The sequence below is a fragment of the Centroberyx gerrardi genome, chromosome 22 (genome assembly GCF_048128805.1).
Source record: "Centroberyx gerrardi isolate f3 chromosome 22, fCenGer3.hap1.cur.20231027, whole genome shotgun sequence".
Lineage (NCBI taxonomy): Eukaryota > Metazoa > Chordata > Actinopteri > Beryciformes > Berycidae > Centroberyx > Centroberyx gerrardi.
In genome coordinates, this window is record NC_136018.1 from 11,547,372 (window position 1) to 11,567,774 (window position 20,403).

The window sequence follows — 20,403 nt, forward strand, 5'->3', positions numbered from 1 at the left end:
GGCACTCATGCTACATTTCATTCCAAAGCCCACATTACTTGGCAGCCCATACACCACACACACACTTTCAAAAACAAGTTCAGCATTAGGCAGGGGTTCGTGAAGAAAGCCATTAATGAGAAGGCAAGGAGCTGTTGGGGAGCAGGGCAGCCAGAGAGAGGCAAACAAAAACACACTAGAGGCTGCACACAAACGCAGACAAGCACACACGGACGCACGGATGCACGCACGCACACACACACACACACACACACACATTCTAATCCCCTTTAGTGAATGCAAGAGAAAGAGAGGCTTGCCATTCCTTGAATTTTACAGTGCCTGAACAGGCAGAGACAAGAGACAGAATCCTTTAAATGACCGTCTATCCATTATTGCCTTAAGTAATTAATCAATTGCTTACCTTAATTTTTCAGATTCCTCTTTGATTTCCTCTGAAATAGAAAGAAAGAGAGGGAAGAGATGTTAAATCAGTCAAATATCAGCCATGGGGAATGTAAATTCTGCAGTATTTTACTCAGCTAATGACACCATGGGGAATAGAGCACATATCAGGCCCTGGCGGCACAGAAGATTCAACTTATTTATGAAGGCTGGGTTTTGGAGGCTTCTCTCTGTTCCTGCTGAATGCACAATGTCTGAAGTGTTTATGCACATCAGATCCGATGATGTGTTTTTAGCGCCTCTTAGGAGACAGCTAGCAAAGGCCTGAAGTTGTGTATGTGGCAACCAGCTTCACTCTGAAAGGGTTACGCTACATACTGTGCCGGCACGTTAAGTACATGTGCTGTGTATATGTGAACATACGTGCACACAGACATGCACATGCGTGTGTCTGTCTTGCATGTTCTGTACTAAATGAATAAGAACAGAGTGCATTCCCAGCCACATTTGTGTGAGCATTAAAAGCAATTCAAGCAGAGGAAGTGTGCAGTGTGTTTTTTTTGCATGAATCTCTTGGGGCCATCATGGTAACGTCCCCCCCCCCCCACCCCCCCAGGAAAAAGGAGCCTGGTCAGTGTGTTGCCTCACTTTCAGCTCAGTCCCACAAATGTCATCATCATTCACTCTGCACAGTGTCCGTGAGCCAGCCTAACATTTGTGTTTATTTCACAGATCCCCAGGCATGAAAGCAGTTGTATGAACTCGCTGAGCACTGGCACAGAAGAGCAGAAGAGAGAGAGATAAAGATAGAGAGACAGAGAGGGGGGGGGGGGGGGGGGCTTAGACAGAGACAGAGATAGAAAGAGAGAGAGAGTGAGAGAGAGAGGGGCCAATTGATACTCCACATTAAAAGGGAGGCTGCATTGAGGAAGTGTTTTTAAAACACAGAGGCAATCGGCAAAGTCCTCACAGAACTGCACTAGCCTATGATGGTTAGGAAAAGCCCCAGTAATGCAATGACATCTCAATTATTTCACTGCTGGAAGGCCAACGCTCCTTTCAAAGAAATCTACTTGGCGAGAATACTTAGTACTTAACACTCCATGGAATTCAATTAGGGCTGGTTTCAAGACCATGTTTTACTGTACGATCCAAGAGGGACACGGGGGGGGGGGAAACATGAGCGAAAGAAGCGTTTTCATCACAGACATTGGTAAGCCAAGTGGCGTTTTCGATTTGGAACTGTCTGATGCCAACATATAGTACATATACACAATGTACATGCAGACCGACACAGCAGCACACATGGCCTAGAGGACCTGTGTGAAACCCTCCTGCGTCCCTGCAGACCGGGATGTGACGCGAGATCCAAGGACATTTTATCCTGTCAGCTTTTCATGTTATTACCGCGCGCCTGATTGAATGGGACTGTGGCCCCTTGATCCAAGCCTCGTCCATCTCTCAGTTCCCTGCTGCAGCGTGTGTGTGTGTGTGTGTGTGTAGCTACAACACATGGTACTGATGGCCATGTTTCAGAAAGCCATGAATGCGCTAAAGAGTCATACTTCGCCTAGGTGGGGGGATTAAATGACTATGCGACTGAATTCAAACCCTCAGACTAGAAATTAACAAGAACAAGGATAAGAAGGGTAAGAACAGAGGGGGGGAGAGAGAGAGAGAGAGAGAGAGAGAGCAAGAAAGACACACATCAGTACAGTCCCATCCTTTATCTTTCCCAACAACCCTTGTGCTTTAGCCGGTGCTAGACAAAGCCCAACATCAGAGGGCTGGACCCAAGAGAGTACCAGTGCAATATCACAGTGTACGCCACAGTAGACACTGTAGTGGTATACGTCTCTCTCTCTCTCTCTCTCTCTCTCTCTCTCTCTCTGCTCAGATTAATCTGCGTCTCTGAGCAGCTGAGCCAGCGCTCCATCTAAAATAAATTCAGACATTAAGTCTACTGCTCTTTAGTCTATAATATAAAAGTTACTGCTACGCAAGGCTCCGGAGGTTTCCTTTCCAGGGTGTGAGCGGAATTACACAGACGCGCTGACCTCAGGCTATCCTGCTTTTAATATTAGTGTGATGTCAACTGATTTCTGAAGCACATGGTTATCAGCTTTATTCAAATACCCATCCTCACACAAGATGACAGGCAGCCAGGCCGGCACGCACACAAACACATGGTTTGATTGGTGGGATAGGGATTGTCATATCGACTATGTAGCCTAAGTAACCATCAGATAATTAGCTTGGTGTGTCAGTGGTGTTGATGAGGAATTGTCACTGCAGGAATTGAACAGTGAAACCATGGCAACGGTGGTGGTGGTGGTGATGAGAAAGAACAGACATATTAGTGGCAGATACTCCTGGGATTGGAGAGACTGGCGCCGCAAATTAAAGCCTTGGAATAACAACTGATCTGCCAGCTATTGGTTTCAAAACAAACACACACACAGACACACACACAGACACACACACACACAGAATTTGTTATCGGTTATACACGCGTATGCCAGGAAGCAGGCACACACAACCGAGTGGGACTGAGAGACACACACATATGCACACAAACCTGAACAATTCATTATTAATTTACATCTCATTTTCACCAACTCAACCATGACATAATTTTTGTCTCTCAAATACTGCAATGAATGAACCCAGTAAATCAAAAGAGGAAAACTGAATGCAATCTGTATTTGCCGTGTGGGATACAGGGAGTGAGAGCACAAATGTCTGCCGTATCTCTTTGAAGCACAGTCACAGACTGATCAAGGACACCAAAATAAACCAAAAACTGCTGCACAAAGATTTCATCGGCACAGGAGCTCCTGATGACTTGTAATGGGGAGAGGGAAATTGTGAATATTTCAAATATTCACAAATGCCATTTGGTGGGCGATTTAGATAAGACACTATAATGAGTGCATGGATGAAACCAAAGTTGATGAGTGCCAAGTTGTGATGCAGCCTACAGCTTGTTTGCACATCTCCAAACTGCTCTAATGTGTCCCTGATGTTCTGTGGTATCCTGGTTAGTGATTTGCTTTTTTATTTTGTTAAATATGAGTTCTGAATTCCTTCAGCCATAGGCCACAATTAGCCGGCATCCTTGTGTCACTTATTTACCCAAGATCGCTCTCTCTCTCTCTCTCTCTCTCCCTCTCTCTCTCTCTCTACCTCGGCTCTTGCGCTGCACTAGTCATACTAAACACTGCTGACCTTGAAGACACTGTGTTCTGTGCCCTGCTCTGTCCCGGGGCCCTGGTATAATCAAAGAGGAAACAACAACAGCGGGAGCTGAGTGGAATGGTTTAGCCCCCTCCACACTGTTGTCACACAAGACAACAGTGATGTCTATGTAACCGAGTGGCCCACCACCACTCTTCAATCTAATGAGTTCATATGAAAAGGACCAGGGGCCTGCGTAGGAGCCGCAGTGAAAAAACAAGTGAGAAAAAGCTCATATTTTTCTTCTACACAATAGCAACTAGTGAAATGTAGCTAGGTCTGCCCTGTAACAGACTCCTTCACATGGTTGGCAAATTCACTGCAAACATGCCCATCTTGACAAGGTATTTATCAGATCCAGTCTTAAAAATGTATTTTATTATTAAAACAAGTGAAAAATTCTACCAATGAGGTGAGATAATTCCACATCTTTCAAATGCATTCACTCTCAATTTTCTAGAAACACATCAATATCTTGACACAAAGCAGAATAAGTCCACTCATTCCACTTGTATCAAGAAAATGACTTGATTGATGGAAATTTTCAAAACAAATTGATTTGTATTGCAAACTAGTGAAATTATCTCACACCACTGGCAGAGTTAAAGCCAATGCTTGATATTTTTGTGCAGTGCCATCAGCATCATTGCAACCGTGCCTACAGGCCCTGAGGATGCTCCCTGATCAACAACATTCAAACGCAAACTGAAAGAGAGGACGATCCAGCATTGACCAAAACCCGATGGGGGAACTGGGGGGAACCATACATAGAAACCCACTGTTGACCAGATACATTAGAGGGGGCCATACTGCTCTCCAGAGAGCTATAGCCCAGCCCCGACCCCAACACAAAGCCAGCCTTTGTGTGCTCCATAATGTATGAGAGCAGCCTACTAAAACCTGACTTGCATCTTACAGGGGCGGCCATTTTCCTCACCCTGACTTTGACCCAGATCCCTACAGTCAGTGACAGCAAGATATTAAATGAGCATTAAAGTTGGCACACCAAATTCCCCCTTGGAGACACTTTTCTCTCATCATCAAGAGACATGTGGGTCAGACCAACATTTGAAAAATTGGAAATTTGCCATATCTCTGGTTCATTATTGTGTATGGCCATTTCTGATCGCTGCCTTGCTAGTACAGTGATTGAACAGCAGTGTCCAAAGGCCATCTAACCCCTCCAGTCATGACCAAACTCAGTCCAGATACTTAAGTGTCAGCCTTTTACTCTCATTTCAGTTTGTACAGAGTGCCATATACCCAGGGGTTGTCATCTATTCAAAGCCCCCCTAAAGCTGTCTCTAAGCTGGGGAGAAGGTCAGTCGAAAGCTGGCTAATCATTTCTCCACTCGCCTCTGGAGTGACTGCAGTCTCCCTGCCTGGATACGGCAAGATGGAGGAGAGGGAGATTCCTGAGAGCTAGCAAGAGTACAAAGCACAAAGAAAGAGAGACATGCATGAATGCATGCACGTGAAGACGCACACGCCCCAGTCAGGTACTTCCCCTCTGGCAAATGATACTGTTCACCTATACAACGCCCTTTGTCCTCTTCATTTTCAAAACAGAGTGCTTCCTGAAATTCAGAGGGCATTCAGCCTTGCAGCCTTGGCTACTGTCTAGATATCATGACACACAGGCAACATGTTGAGTCAATTTTGCCAACAATTACAACCAACATAATTTCTTCATGCATATCCTCCTTAAAGCCCAATATTTTGTCTACATACAATTTGTGCCATTTGTATATATCCATGCCTAGTAAAGGCAACATTGCCATTCTCCATTACTTTAAAAAAAATGCCTATATGTCATAGAAGAAGTGCCTTACTGGACTGAGACAGCCAGCACCAGTAGTGTTGAATACTGCTTAGCTTATCATTCCATTCTGAAAAAGCACAGTGGCAGATTTGTTAAAGCAAACACAGAATAGCCGAGGCCCTTCAGTACGGCAGAGTGGGATATCTGACACCAACACGACAAGGCCTTCTGTGAAAAATGCATGACACGGTGACGACATCGGGCAAAAGGCTTCACCACCTCGCCCCTGGAATCACTTCACGCAGAACAACAACAACCAAATGCCACCTCTGTCAGCATAATAGAGCATAGCCACCACACCGCTCTGCTGTGGAACAAACATGAGCACGGATAGTATGTCTGTGTTTAGTACTGCAATGTAGCCTGTGTGTGTACGTGTGTGTGTTCGTCCAAGCACGCGCCTGTGAGCGCACTGTACCTTGCACAATGCTAGTGAGATCCTGCGGGAGGGAGAGCTGTTATTCTGAGAGAGAGAATGGCACAACACCCTCACAGCCTCAGATGACAGCTTATAACCCTGATGCTGGGATAAACACAGCTCACTTGTAGACTCAAGGACAGCTACATCACATGCAATCGCCGAACTTGACAAGGAGTAGACACAGTTGCACTGCTTTATATAATACTTGTTCAAAGGGACTTATCAGCGATCCCTACAATCAAACTCGTACTGAGCTACAGTAAAAGCTGATCAGGGCTTAGATACCAGCTACACAATAGCCTTGTCAAGTCTCTTAGGATGCAAATGTGCAGCTACAATAGATAAGCTGCATGAATCGGCAAGGCAGGCAATTGGGAAGCATGAGCCAAAGGTTAGAGAAGAAGTAACTGGAGGGTCATGAGTCCGAATCCCTGAAATGTCTGGGGGAAAATGTGAGCAGAGTGAGTGAATGAGTAATGCTCTCCCCTCCTCCAACAGCTACTACCAGAATCTCTGGATAAAGGCAGTTAACATCCAATCGCTCCGGTGCAGCTGCTCAGCTGCCAAAAGTTGAAGGCCGTACCAGGCAGCTCCCACATGCGAGTTTGTGTGACTGGATGAACATGAAACCGGGTGTTGCTGAAAAAAGCGCATGCAGATAAAGATTAAAGAGAGGCTGAGACTTATGTGCTAGTGGGTGAAGCTCGCTACAACACATGATGTCACATTCTAGAACATACTACCACACCTTCTAACACATACCATAGTATCATTGCCTACAAAGCTGGACACAAACAGAAAGTTAGCCAGCTTTCGTAATGCATCACATCAAAGTCCAATCGCCTCTTTGGGCAGCATGACAAAACAACCTGCTCCCGATCCCCCACTGCTGACAAGAGCCGCTTACAGGCTAACTAGACTCTCTTTCCGTGTGTCTGCCTGCCTGAATGGCGTGACAAGGCATTCCTCACAGCCAGCAGCGGTACGGCACCCTGCTGGGAATGTCTGCCAAATGCACAACAGCCAGCCAGACCATCGACACTGGAATCACAGGTCCCGTCTCCTCACCGCGTGTGTGTTTTTGTTAGTGTCATGTGTGTTTATGCATGTATAATGTATGTGTGTTGTGAGCGGCCCATGATCAGCACTGTGCAGAACACAGGGTTTTTCCTGCATTGTAGAATCCTGGGCAGGCTGCCTAAACGAAATTTTGAGCCGCCTAAGGAAAAGTTTGAAAATTGAATTTAAATCGGCTCAAGAATTGGCTCTGTTCATCGTAATGATACTGAGGAAATTCACTTGACACTGCTCCATGTACCCCACACCTGAGTAATTTGTTTTACTGTATGTTCTAGTTACGCAGCTGAGGAATGTTTATTTATTGTAGCCTATGCTGTAGCCTATGCATTTGTTGTTTCCCAAATAAGTAAAAAAGAATTAAAAAAAAAACATTTTGAGAAAAAACATTGTACATGTCTGATTTATCACAGCATTATGACATCTGAAACTAAAAATGTAGGCTATTCATAACAACAAATTGGGCTTATCCTGGGCTAATCCTGTCAACATAAGGAACACTTGAAACTGAAGGCAACTGCAATCATCCTTCATGGAATCAAAGTAAGAGATCCCAGCCAGTTATTTATCCCTGATAGGAACAAATGAAGTGATGAATTAATAGTGACAAACTTATGTGCCTGTTCTGGTCCTCTTAGCCATGGAAAAATGAATAAAATTGGATTTAAGCTTAAGAATGCTTCAGCTAGGACAGTGTTATGTTAGTCTATGCCAAAAACTGGCTATAAAAGCATAATATTGGAATGGAAGGGGTATGGGTGTTAAGTTTGCTGTGATGACAAAGCCAGACTGGCTGTGCTTAGGCACCACCTAAGCCTCTTTCTGATGCAGAAAATACTCTGTTTCAGTGTTTTAACATTCCCTGAGGTGTCTATTCTAGCCCTTGTTTGTCCAGTCTAAATATTAGGCTTGGCATTATACACCCCATATTATACAGTACATGAACTGTAGGAAAACTTGAGATTTCTCTGTTGAATGAAACTCTTCCATGCTCCAAAGCTTTCCTAAGAGCTCTCCTTCAGATTGCCCCTATCCAGCTATTGAATTCTCTCCTCTGAAGTTAATGGGATCATCATTTAGACTGCAACAGTGTGGAAAGGGGATGCAGCCTGTAAAGGCAGTAGGCAGCAGGCAGAGCCACAGCTATGACAGGCCTGGGAGGCTGCGCGCACCTGGACAAACATTCTTGCTGACTAAAGCTGTTGGATCAACACTACTAATTCAATAAGTAGACATTCTACCAGCAAGATGCTCACACACACACAATCACGCACAATCAAACATGCACAGGTACACTACACACACACCAAGAAATACGCACTAGGGTGCACTTTGCATTCGCAGTACGTACAGTATGCGCGCGCACACAGACAAATTCTCATAAGGGCTTTAACATTTCATCAATTAAGACACAGCGGTGCCTGCACACTGCTGCTCCACTGGCGGGAGGGAGAGAGATAAACAGACGGCTCTCTGGAGACGCGTCACCAGACCAGCAGCAAGAAAACAGCTAGCTGGGAGGAGACGGCTGGCTGAGACACACAGTGAGGAGAGAAACAAGAGAGGAGAGCGAGAAAGCGGGGATAGAGCAGGACAAGGACGAGGCTGGCTTCCAAAACAAATCAACTCTAAACCTGTCTCAGGCTGGCTCTATGGTTTGTGTGTGTGTGTGCATGCCTGTAATACGAGGCTAGTAGAGAGGAATGGTATGCCCGCTTTGATTTTAACACTTGAGTGAGACATTTTTTATCTTTTTTGTGTGAGGCTTTTTGCCCCACAGATTCTGTACGAGGGAAGGAAAGGAAGAAAGGAAGGGAGGAAAGAAGGAAGGAAGGAAGGCAGGGAGGAAGGTGGGAAGGAAGGAAAGATGATAGGAAAGATTTCAATGCATCCTAATAACTTCCTGCCCTGTAGCTGGGTCAAAGATCTGCAGTACGATAAAAATGCAGACTTTCACCAATCTCTACACACACACGCACACACACACACACACACACGGAGGGAGGGTCAGGGGTCAGCCTCTGACTCAGTCTCCATCACCTGAGCGTGGTGCTGGAGACAGAGAGAGGGCATCCCGCCTCCCGCAGTGCCATTTCCATTTCAAAGAGCTTCCAGCCCATCTGCATCTGGCATGGATCCCACGGTTGGCACTAACCCCTCTGAACGCAGCGTTCAGCTCTAAAAACCAATCCACCGCCTGCCCGCCTGCACCTCACTAACACACACTCTGCCTGCTTCTCTATAGATCGAGACCGCTGACAGTACAGGAGGCTCAAGCAGGTAGGGAGAGTTGTGGTGAGGGAGAAGGTGGGAGAAAGTGAGGCGGCTGATGGAATTTAGATGAGAGAAAAGGAGTCTCAGGACCTGCACAGATACGAGAGATTATATAACGCTGAACCATAAAACGTGCTTCATGACAGTGCAAGATGCGGTGCCCATTCTCCAGGCGAAGGTGAACACTTATTACATCTCTGGTGTATTCATTAGTCAAGCAACAGCACTTTGTTGCCTTATGATAATCGTTTGTGAGAGGATAATGTCCGCAAGCATAATAATAAAGACCACACAGTAGCTTTCAAAGGCATGATTGAAAGGGATTGGCTAATCTGGGGCTGAATCTGTGTGTAGGTGTCCACCTCCACCTCCTAACAAACACTGATAAACACGGGGCAGCTGCTCCCGCCACGGAGAGCCTGAGAAAAATCAGACCCCTGACATTTCTATTGTCCGGGCTGAAAGGAAAGGTTGCACAGCAGTAATTACATTTGGAGGGGAGGAAGGAAATACTGCCAGAGGTTGTCTGGGCTACCTAATCGTGTGTGTGCGCCCATGTATGCGTTTGTGCGTGCGTGCGTGTGTGTCCAACCAGCCCCCTCACCCACACTTGCATAAGCCTGTCTAATCACTAGCCTTACTCCCATGGCCGAATCAAAGGCTCTCATTTTCTGGCCAAACAGTCACGAAGCACTCGGCCTCCACAGGGCCTTGATTACTCAGCTGTTGGCTTTTGTTATTGAAAGGAATCCATCTTTAATAATTCTGCGGCAGATACATGATTTGGTACTTTTCTGCTCTAATGCAACGAATTGCACTTTCTCCCTTCCCAAATGGGTGTATTATTGCGCAGGGCCGTGCTGCACAAACCGGAGATTAATAGCGAGGCAGTGGAAGAAAAATATGTGCACTGTGAACTGCATCCTCCTCAGCTCATTCAGCCAAAGTGCCCTCTCTCATCAAACCTGCCCTCCTTTTATTTCTCAGCAGGCTCAATAGCAAGCCCACAGTGCAGGAGCAGCTCCCTCGCTCTGAGTGCTCTATGTGAAACTTTCACCACATCACTTCTTCACTTCTCTATTAAACTCCCAATTTTTTCTCTCCAATGATATTGCCTCCTTACTCACAGGCTCCCTCTCTCTCTGACTGCACCCCCCCCTCCATCTCCCTTCGCAATGGTGATATATTGTTAGCTGGGTACCAGATTTCCTCAGCTGAATACAGATGGTGGATAAATACTAGATAGAGAATACAGATAAATAAATAAATAACGCACCACAAGGAGAAAGAAAGACGGAGAGAGGGAGAGAGACACAGACAGAAAGGAGGGGCTCTCTTCTTCATTTGCCTCATCTGTTTGTGGTATAATTAATTTATCACCTGTCCCGGGACTGAAGGAGGCATCAGTGCAGAGAAATCATGTATTATGTATGGAGGTATCAGTGTAACAAAATAAATTAAAAAGTGGGGGGTAAAAAAAAAAAAAGACCTTCTTTTCCTTCGAAATTCCAAACCTGCTCCTTATAGATATAAAAAGATTATTTATGCTTGAGAGCTGGCTCTGGCCCTCAGATGCCAACTGCTCCACTGCTCGTTATCTGGACACCAGTCAACCTTTGGGGTTACAGGGAGCTTAAGTGTCTGCAGTGAGTCTGCAGGGGAGAGTCAAGACCGGTCACAGGGCCTCACCCCTTCTCACTTCTCCCTCTCCTCTGGGGCAACATTACAGCAGACTTGCATGTGGGCCCATTTATCTCACCACATTTCACTATATCTTAAAACAACAACAGCCAATGCCAAATCCAGGTAAAATGGCCTTATTCCGTCAGCCTCCGTGACAACAGACTAGATAGGAGGATAATGCTACAAAGCAAGTCTGTGCGTCTGACAGAGTTTATATGCGCATCTGTGTGTAGCTCTGCTGTGGAAGCATGTATTGGCCATGTCTTTTATACCTTTAAGACTTTGAGTTGTCACAGGTTTGCACACACACACACACACACACACACACACACACACAAACACAAAATATCTGATTCCATTTATGGGAGGAACAGCAGCACAGCCTTGGGATAACTCATCTACTGCGGTGAACATTTCCAGAACCCTGACAAATAAAGGTGACATAAAAATGTAGCTGACGGCTGCCGTCTCCTCCCTCATTTACACTTTCTCATCCTCAGTAATGCCTGCCAATTCCATCAGCAGGTTCCCCAGTGTGCCTCAGCCGCATGGAAATCAGACTGAAAACGCCCGGTTTCAACTTCTGGGTTGATAAATTTCGTAGTATGTGAGGAATGTCGGAAATACGAGTCAGGTCCACAAATCAGGAAAAGCTTTTATTATTCAGGAACAGTACACATAACCTAGGCATGGCCCAACAGCAGCCCCTCCACTCCTGCGTTTAATATTTGGAGAAGCCTGTGATGGTGTGTGTGGGTCCGTCGGGAGTCATGGTAAAAACCTTAATTAACAAACTGGATCATTTATAGCCTAGTGCTTATCATGGGAGAGCATGTGCTGGCTATGGCGCAGCTTATCATGGAGGAGCATGTGTTCAGTGTGCTTAATGACCAGAAGTACATTTGTCCCACTCTCCAAGACTGGCATCCCTGGCAGGTTTGCCAATCCCACATATAAGGTAATCCATGCAGGCAATGCTGAGTTTGGTGCAAACGAACAGCTAGTCAAAGTCTTGTTGATTTTGTCTGTGTGTGTACAGCTTTTATTCAAGTCGTTTGACCTTGGCTGCCAAAATGTTTTTGCCGCCGCTATGCCACAAATGCAGCCTTTGCCAAACAACATGGTTGGTCTTTGGTCTAAATTCAATTTTACAGTGAAGTAAAACATCCCACATATGAGGGGCAAAAATGTCTTAACCTTGCACGTTATTAAAATCTACCTGTCTTGAAAGCTTGCTTCACAGACACAGGGATCTGTGAGAGCTCTCTGCACATGAATAATATATGTTAACTGCGAGAAAATTGTTCTTCAGAAGGCTTGAATAAAAGTAATGGAACACACGGATATCTTTCTGTCTCAGTATTGTTAGTAATTTTGAAGATGGGTTTAACCAAATCTACAGAAGTTACGTAAAATACCTCCCTTAAGACAAGAGAGGCAATGAAAAATTAAACCACAATGAAATCGCCAGCATTTTTTCTAACAAATACAACAGCCATGAAATGAAAAGAATACCATCAAGGATAACGTTATTGATGAAATGATATTGACAGTGAGGAGTGGGCCTACACATCTGGTGGATGAGAACTAAGTGAATCAAAGAAAACAAATAAAAAATGACTAACAAAATCCTGTGTTGCTTTCAGCTCACGCAAACCATGTAAACTAAATAGCAAATTTTGGTCATATATGCCAAGACTCAGTGGACCATGTCCATATATTTGATAGATCCCTGGTTTAGTGTAATTTATTTTCTCATAACCATCCCATGTTGTGAAACATTAAAATTTAATGAATGTCTCCCCCTCAGAGCATTAAAAGCACACCAAAGGCACTCAAACTGGCGATGCTTGCTAGCAAACGACCTACCACACCATACAAAGAAAATAACTGCCTCAAAAAAAAAACCTTCTGACATACAGTACAATTCACAAGTTAGTTGACATGTCTTACAAATATTTGAAGCTGCCTTGTATTTAACATACAACTGACCATAAATGTCTGGCTGTGCATAATTTGACCCCTTTTTATCTGCAATCTCAACCCGTTAATAAATGTCACAGATATTTTTTGCTCTTTCCCACTAGAACCAGGGTGCTTTTATTCCACCAGAGCATCTGAGTGGATCGACCAGCGGGCCAACCAAGACTGGAAATGCTGCATGCTGTGTATTGCAGTGCGGGATGGGCTGGCAGGACTGAATGACATCATTTAGAGGGCTGAAATGCTTAATGAATATGGTGCACTGAACAGAAATTAAGAAGCATAATTATTTTGGCTGTCGTACACAGTAAGTAATGACTTCATAAACAAGGAACAGTTAGAATAGGAGCAACTTAGCCGAGGCCAACAGAACGTAAACATGCTTCTGTAGTGAAATAAAGCCAATCCAAAACACCAGGTTCCAGCTATTTCCTGAGGCATCTTGATACATAGCTCATCATATTGATGTGTTTGGGCTTTTGTGACCAGTGTATGGAAACAATAGCAGCTGTCTCTCTCACAGCATAGCCTATTGTACATGGCATTGAATCCAGAGAGTCACATTAGTGCTGTATCCGTCCTCGACGCTGACCACACAACAACATATTTGGCCAATCACCCTCAGCTACAGCTACAGTTATTAACTAAAGACAGCTTATCTTCAGTGTAATCAATAACAAAAGAAAAACCATAGGCAATAAAATAGTGAGCATACTAAACGCTTCAGACACAGTGGTGCTCTCTCTCCAGTAGCTGCCTCCGGCATGTGAGCTGAATGTGTATCGCAGGAAACTGTGAAATGGGAGGGAGGCATCAAGAATCCAGCAGCAACAGGATTTCAGGTTGCTGCGACCTCTGTATCTGACCCATAGATCACACACCCTGAGGGTAGAGATAATGAGCAATGTGCTCAGCGGGCTTCGACTGAGCCGTCTCCTAAAGTGACTACAAGCCTGAAAACAAGCAACTTAGTGTTGTGGTTTGTACAATGTTACCTGTTTTAGCTTGTGTATGATCCTTCTTCACCTGCAGCAAAGCCACATAAACTTTCCAAATCAGTAGCAGGTATTAAAACAGTGAGTCCATCCACTAGCCTGTCTCATATGCAGCGAGCATCGCATGACAACGATGAACCAAAGCCCGTTTCTAAGAGTTGGTGGGCAGCTCCAGCCCGAAGAAGGCCTTTGATATTCAGAGTGAACTGTCAGTCTTACCTTCTCTTCTTTCTTGCTATCAGACAGCTCCTTTCAAAGCAGTGACAGAAGCCTACTGCGTGATCCAAAGATAATGGGGGCCCCTTGCTACAGTTACATCTCCCACTGCTTTTTTTTTTTTTAGGGGAATGTGATAAATTGACACTAGCCTATATTCTTTGGAAGCTGCTGAGTGACATTTTAATAATCAAAGAGAAAGGTCAAGTTGGAAGTGAGAATGGCAGACTGTCTCTGGTTAAGGCAGCTCAGTCGGACATCTTTAACTCATTTCTACACACAAAAAAAAACAAAAGAAACACTGCAGTGATACCAAGTAGCCCGGAACAAAAAACATCTCATAGTCTACACACAAAATAAATAGGACTTTGAATTTGGAAATTAAACATGTCCAAACAGGAATGAATAAACAGCAAACTTGAAATGCCGTCCGGCGTCGCGCATGGCAACTCTGAAACAATAACCGGCTTTAACCAGTGAGTGCCGGTGCGTGCGTTGCAGTAATGGTGGAGGGCTGATATAACAGGAGGACTCTCAGTGACGGCAGACAGGAGACTGTGGCACAGACACTTTCTCCGAGATGTCTCAGAGCCCCAAGAGCTACAGGGGATTATGTAAGTCGTTCAGTATACTAGGTCACCCAGTTGTTTTGATATGCAGTGCTACTGTACTGTTGTTACTTTCATTGCAGAGAGTTTCAGTGTGTGTGGCTGAGCTCCACTGAAATGACATTCATAAGTTAAAAATCAGCATAGACAGTTAGGTATGGTGACTTTGTGTACTCTTATGGTTATGTTATTATGTTTTTACATGACTTTGGCTAGGGTTTTACCACTGGTGCTAAAATAAGGAAGCATTGTATTGTCTCCTCCTGACCTGAGAACTCCCACTATACCAGTCAGACACTGACTAATCCTGCTTTTTAATCAAGCCCAAGAAAGAGCTTCACTCCTTCAAAGCCTGTCCTCGGCTAACCTCTTCACTCAGCACAAGTTTTCTTCTGCTCTACTGACAGTGGGGGGAATGGAATACATTATTTGTGTGGGTGGTTTGGTTGTACAAGACATCAGAGCAAGACTAGACAAACGGGACCAACGTATAAATAGCCTAAAGGCCTTGGGCTTTTACACCAACTCGCAAGCCTGGAAGTGCTGTTATAGGCAGCAACTGTTGGGATAGGTAGGCTCTTTGGCTGCAGTACAAGACGGACTCATTGTTTCTCTGGTAGTGTCAAATTACTCCCATTGCAGAACAAAACCCAGCTTGTTCCAAGCCACAGAGCAAAAAGTCTGGCAGCATGAAATTGACTTGGCCTTCAGAAGGTAACTGCTCCGACATTTACGTGGATTTCAGATCTTGTTTTAATTGTTTAACAGTTTCGCCATTTATTATTAATGGACACTCCAGCTGTGCCTCGCGTCGTCAACGCAGACGATCCTAGGAAAGACGAGTTTCGGAAAATACACCTGCTACCAAATAGCTGCATCAACAACAGTAGAAATAGCCATATAGACCATAAGTTAAGCGATTTTGCCTTCAAAATAAAAGCGTAAAATATGTCACAGGAGGGAGGTAGGCTAGGTATTGCGGTGAACAATACAAATTTCGGGGGAAAAAACATACGCGCATTTTGATTTAAAACAGATTCTCCCTCCTTACATATATTATTTATTTACACCTTGGTACTCTTTAGTACACAAAAAAACCAAGCGTTGCAACCACGTTGGTTAAACCGGTTTTATTTTGAAAGCCGTGACCGGAAGTCTTATCTGTTTTCACTCTGGAGCACTTGACACTCGTCTACCAAGCAAATATAGGTGCTACTGACAGCTGTTACCTTTAGGTCCAGCTTCTCAGACAGGGTTAATATAAGGGGAGAGGAGACGAGTGAGACACTAGGTCGGGAGGAGAGTATTCAGAGATTAGAGCGGTAAAAAAACAATAAACACAAGATGTAGTACAATATGTCTCCAACACTCCCTGCTGTACTGACAGGGCATGGCTACGTCTCCGGAGCCTGTACCTACCAGGAAGCGACGCAAACATCGCACCTTTTATGCGATTTATGGGTTTAACTACATAAAATCATACTGAATAAATAAATACAGTTTACGCTGTACGAGTGTATAAGGTGTTGTAGTCTGTTAGCCGGTCGTTCAAGGGACATATAGCCTGTAGCAACTTTCTTTTCTGTCTGGCCTTTCTCAAATCGCTGTTAATAGTTTCGCAGCAACGGTACAGGCTCGTTGCAAACCACCCACCCCTTTTGCACCATTTCCGTGTTTTACACAGGATCATTTCCATGGAGTCTGTGCCACGTAGATTAAATACGTAGATTTTGCAGATGTTTAACGTAAAACAATAACGCCAACACGAAAATATGTTGTCAAACACTGCGACATTATAGCAGGAGAAACATAACCGGTTAATAAGTGAAGGGGTGCATGACGTATCCAAATCAATGGATCCAAGACAGCGAAAATATCACGTTAACAACATAACTTACCCAATGCCACCTCGCAGGCTTTGCGCAATTGAGAGTGGTGAGCCTTTTTCACCTCCTTGTCGGCCAGGATCTTTTCCAAAGCTCGGGTAAGGAACATGTTTTTCGTCTTTTTGCCCTCAAACATGTCGCACCGGAATTTGGGGCGAGGTGTGCCTGGTCCCGAGGGGCTGCAACCGTCTCAAATATAGATGTATTCCTTTGTAAATGTCAGCCGCAGTGCCCCTAACAGACAAACATAAATAAACACAGAAGGTGGGGTAAATCCCTCAGATTTCCATTAGCGACCTGCCTCCTGCGCCATGTTGGAAAGAGGAAACGACGTCACGTACGTTGAGAACGGCCGCAGTGAGGCAGCAGGGAGGGAGAGCGAGAGAGAGAGAGAGAGAAAGGGAAAGAGAGACACAGAGAGGAGAGAGACAAGAGAGAGAGAGAGATGTTGTCATGCTTGTAACACACATAGTATGTAAAATACTTGCATGTGTCATGACTTATAGAACCAAGCATCTCAGCTTCCATGTGTGCAGTGGTTTTCACATGCTGAATTCAATATATAGGCCTGTGTCAATATATTATCTCTATCTCATATATATATATCTACATACAGTATATAGCTATATATAGGCTATTTACATGTGATTAGTGTCCAGTGGGAACCTTTTGAAAACAAATAACACCTGCTGTTTCTGTACCATGGCTCACATGTTTTATGTAAAGCAGAGCAATATGAAAGGCCATATAGGACTTAATTCAAACGTTGCTGTTCACACACACACACACACACACACACACACTCACAAAATGTTCACAAACATACAGTACAAATAAATACTCGTATACACTTACACATACGCAAATAATACTAAATCCTCACACTCTACTGTACTGTATTGTACTGAATGTGTACACTTGTGCATACACAAATACTACTAAATACTCACACATAAATATATGAAACTCTATAATATATATATTATATATCTATAATATAATAGGTGTGTAAATATGTGAAACACTAGTAGTATTTGTGTATGTGTAAGTGAATGCAAATATTGTATTTGTACTGTAGCCTATGTGTGGGAACATTTCGTCTGAGTGTGTGTGTGAATGGCAAAGTTTGCTCTGCTTTACATATAAACTCAGAAAGAGCAGGTGTTATTTTTCAAAATGTTTCCACTGCCCACGACACTTTAATGACAAATGCTTGAAATGTTCCCTGTAATTTGCTGTAATACTGTATGACATATTTGTACATCTGATTTTGTAGGTGAAAAAAAAATAAATTTTGCTATGATTATGCCCCTGTCATTCTGCGTGAGTGTGTAATCATGCAATCACCAGCTATGCCTCAGCTCAGGTATGATTCAAAACCATACAGCTTGTCCTTACACCTACATGTTTATTATTATTACACAGCTTTCACAGGCTTAAATTAAAGTAACATTTAGCAACATCCAACAGCAAATACAACCTGAAAACCTGGCTATTTGACAACATAGATGTGGCAGTGGTGGGTGGCGTGCTTCACTTTCATTTTGGACTGTCTTGTGTGTCAGTTACACCATTTCTAAATCCAGAAGTAAAAGAGGCAGATTAATAAAGTGTGTGGTGATGCAATGCTGTGTTCAGTGAGAGATACTCTGAGAGAGTTCTGTTGAATGTTTTTACAAAATGTATACTACATGTAGAAGCATACATAGACAGTGAAATAATTTACAAATCCATATCTACAATAAAATAAAAATAAAAACCCCACATCATCCTCATAGTCATCTTTGTTGATCAGATCAGGATCATTATAGCCGCCTATGTTCTCACTTCCTCATTCGCCACTGGGACTGGAAATGGCGCTCAATGGTTGACAAGTCAACCACTGAGTGTCACCACTTCAACCACTTCTATAGAAACACATTTGGGTGCTTGAGGTGTACGGCTAACTGGCAGGAGTTGCTACCAGTCTGTCTTTCTGACTGTTGCTTTTACGTTATTCGTTTTTTACCCATTTACAGTCTGTTGACAGCGAGATGACCTAAAAACTCACCTAAAAAGTACAAAATCCTCCTAGGATGATGTTTCCGCTCAGCCTTGCCTCTCCACAAGTATCTATAGAATATTATGGATCAACAAGTCAAGACAACAAGCTGATAAATAACAGCTGAGACGTCGTGAATGCTGCAAAACAAATGACTTTTTTTTCTTTTTTTCTTCTGCCCATTGAAACTATCAGTATAATGTGCTAATCTTGTGAACAATGCCTGTCTTTTTATGCTTAATTTGTTTCTTGCAGACAAACAGGGTGTCATAAAGAAAGGACAATGGCGTCTCTGGTCTGTTTACCTGACAGGAAAAAATATGCCGTTTATTTGGGGGTAAAGAAAGAATCAGAGACAGCAGGGAGGATAAAAAGAAGAGGATGTCTGAAAGAGAGAACTTGATTAAAACTGAGCCAAAAGGGGGATGAAAGGGGGGATGGTGATAAGTGTCACCTGATAGTGTTGAAAAATTGCTGGTTGCTATAGCACTTATCAGACATGCACATCAGCATGTATTAAACATCCTGACAACAGGAACATGAGCTGCAAATTTGAAGGGACATTAACAATCAGAATGTTTTGTTGGTGTCAAGCCAGTGGTGGCATTTCACAAAAAGGTTGGAAGTGATGGACAGCTTCTAATGATAATTTCATGATAATACCAACGAACAAGAAAATAGCTCAGACATGTTACAGCATGGATAGATCATTTCTAGTCTAGTAGAAGCAGACCAGTAATACTCAACAGATACTATGATGATTTTATATTTTAACACAGGATAGCAATGCACAGTATGATTTTGATTGTCTACTTTCGTTTTTCATTTACACATTTTTTTCTTTTTTAAATAAAACTTACAGGACTGAAGATAATATGACAATGCGTACTGTATTACACAACATTTATTAAAATTTCTTAAAATGTTCTGTACGTTGCCTGTCAAAAGTAAACATTTCTGTGACACTTTCATTGATCCATACCTGAGTAATGACACAGTAATTGCCCGTGGAAAGCCACTGTATTGACAGGTCATTCTTTCCACAGTTCAGTCTGAACCAAATGGAAATCACAAAAAAGAAAAACATGTCTAACAAAAACCTCTCAACTCAAACCAAACCCTAGATTATCAGGTGATAGCATATTTATGTACACCAACAATGTTGCAGTAATAAAGGCATTAATACATTAATAATTAACATCTGAACTAGCATTAGGTAAGAGAGTAATCCAAAACAAAACAGTGAAAGGCAAAATGAAAACAACGATATTGTGATGTTCATCGGTGATAACGCTTCTGAGAAGATCTCAAGCAACTGCGGTTTATTTAACATAATGCACCTGTGGAAGACATTAAAATCCTAGATGTTTCTTTCTGAAAAGTGCTGCCGTGTCACGACACAATTAATCATGTAAGTCTGCATTCAAGTGCTTCTGTGACCGCCGCTCATTGACAAAAGCTCATTTGATAGAAAGCTCTGGCACTGTACAGTTAAAGGTAACAGGGACATGGTATATTCTGCACATATTTCTTGAGCTTTGTTCTACTAGGTGGGTTGACCCATGTACTAGAAGTAGAAAGTCCGACTCACCTGTTGTCAATTACCTCATTTGTCTGTATAACATACAGTATCAGTGGGTAATGTGTGTTGTGAAGTGAGTTTTGTAATCAAGTTGATTATTTTTGACTAGATTTTTTTCATCCCAGCCATTTTGTTTTTTGGCAGCACGTGGAATATACCTTGTTCCTGTTTCCTCAACTGAAGCTTTATTCCAA

At 43.4% G+C, this 20,403-nt stretch overlaps 1 protein-coding gene across 2 annotated transcripts in view; it reads right to left on the reverse strand.

The window, feature by feature from the left end:
* arfgef1 (ADP-ribosylation factor guanine nucleotide-exchange factor 1 (brefeldin A-inhibited)) overlaps positions 1-16,911 on the reverse strand; it is a 54,032-nt gene extending 37,121 nt beyond the window's left edge. For both annotated transcript variants that reach the window (XM_078291276.1, XM_071923982.2), the window contains exons 1-2: positions 16,599-16,911; positions 404-434 (exon numbers count right to left, since the gene is read on the reverse strand). In XM_078291276.1, coding sequence (XP_078147402.1) covers positions 404-434; positions 16,599-16,722 — 155 coding nt within the window. In that variant the 5' untranslated portion in view covers positions 16,723-16,911. The remainder of the gene's footprint in view (positions 1-403; positions 435-16,598) is intronic.
* Between the last annotated feature and the right edge of the window lie 3,492 nt (positions 16,912-20,403).